This window comes from Passer montanus, unplaced genomic scaffold, assembly GCF_014805655.1.
Source record: "Passer montanus isolate IOZ18808 unplaced genomic scaffold, ASM1480565v1 scaffold87, whole genome shotgun sequence".
Classification (NCBI taxonomy): Eukaryota; Metazoa; Chordata; class Aves; order Passeriformes; family Passeridae; genus Passer; species Passer montanus.
In genome coordinates, this window is record NW_024374034.1 from 1,686,142 (window position 1) to 1,686,991 (window position 850).

The window sequence follows — 850 nt, forward strand, 5'->3', positions numbered from 1 at the left end:
CCGTGACGCGACGCTCCGGCGGCGGCGGGGCTGGCGGACGGGCGGGGGCTCTCTCGGCGCGGAGCTTTTGCGCTGCGGCCCCAGGAGCTCCGGCGGCGGCGTTGGCGTTAGCAGCAGCGCTCCGGCCGGGGAAGAAGGTGCCAGACTCCGGCGTCGCGTGCGGGTAACGAGGAGGAGCGGAGCGGCTGCTGAGGCGGCCGGAGGAGGAGGAGGAGGAGAAGGTGGAGGAAGGGAGTGGGGAGCAGCGCCGCTTGGTCGGCCCAGCGGTGCTGCTGCCGCCGCCACTTCCCCGCTGGGCGCTCCCCTACCCGCGAACTCGATCCGCTCCCGGAAACTCTCGGCTCTCCTCTCAGTCTCGCCGGCGGGGTCTCGACGCGGCTGTCGGTCCCGGCGAGGCGGGCGGGGGGCAACTTCTCGCACTTCTCCGGAGAAGGATTTGGGCCGCCCCGCTCCGGGGGCAGCGCCTGCGGTCCCCGCCGCCGCGGGAGAACTTTAGCCTCCGATCGCGGGGCGGCGAGAGGGACCCGGGTACGCCGGCCGCGGCGGGAGCAGCGCGGCGGCGGCGGCGGCGGCCCGGCAGCCGCGGAGATGAAGCTGAGCCGGCAGTTCACGGTGTTCGGTAGTGCGGTCTTCTGCGTGGTGATCTTCTCCCTGTACCTGATGCTGGACCGCGGCCACTTCGACCACCCGAAGAGCCCCCGGCGGGAGGGCACCTTCCCCAAGGTGAGCGGGGCGGCGGCCGGGGCGCGGCGGGCGGCGGTGCAGGGGAGGGCGGCCGTGCCGCCACCACCGTCCCCTGGACGTGCCGCTGCCGGAGCGCCGAGGCGCGGCGGCTGCGGGGCCGGCGGGG

The 850-nt window shown here is 75.9% G+C and overlaps 1 protein-coding gene across 2 annotated transcripts in view; it reads left to right on the forward strand.

Annotated features, from left to right (window-relative positions):
• The first annotated feature begins 6 nt into the window (after nt 1–6).
• The window catches only part of MAN2A1 (mannosidase alpha class 2A member 1), a 103,257-nt gene continuing 102,413 nt past the window's right edge, over nt 7–850 (forward strand). The window contains exon 1 of one of the 2 annotated variants that reach the window (XR_005630345.1): nt 7–723. Coding sequence is in view for 1 of the 2 variants with exons in the window: in XM_039733420.1 (XP_039589354.1) it covers nt 589–723 (135 nt within the window). In the remaining variant the exon portion in view is untranslated. The remainder of the gene's footprint in view (nt 724–850) is intronic. The other variant, XM_039733420.1, reaches the window with a different exon arrangement.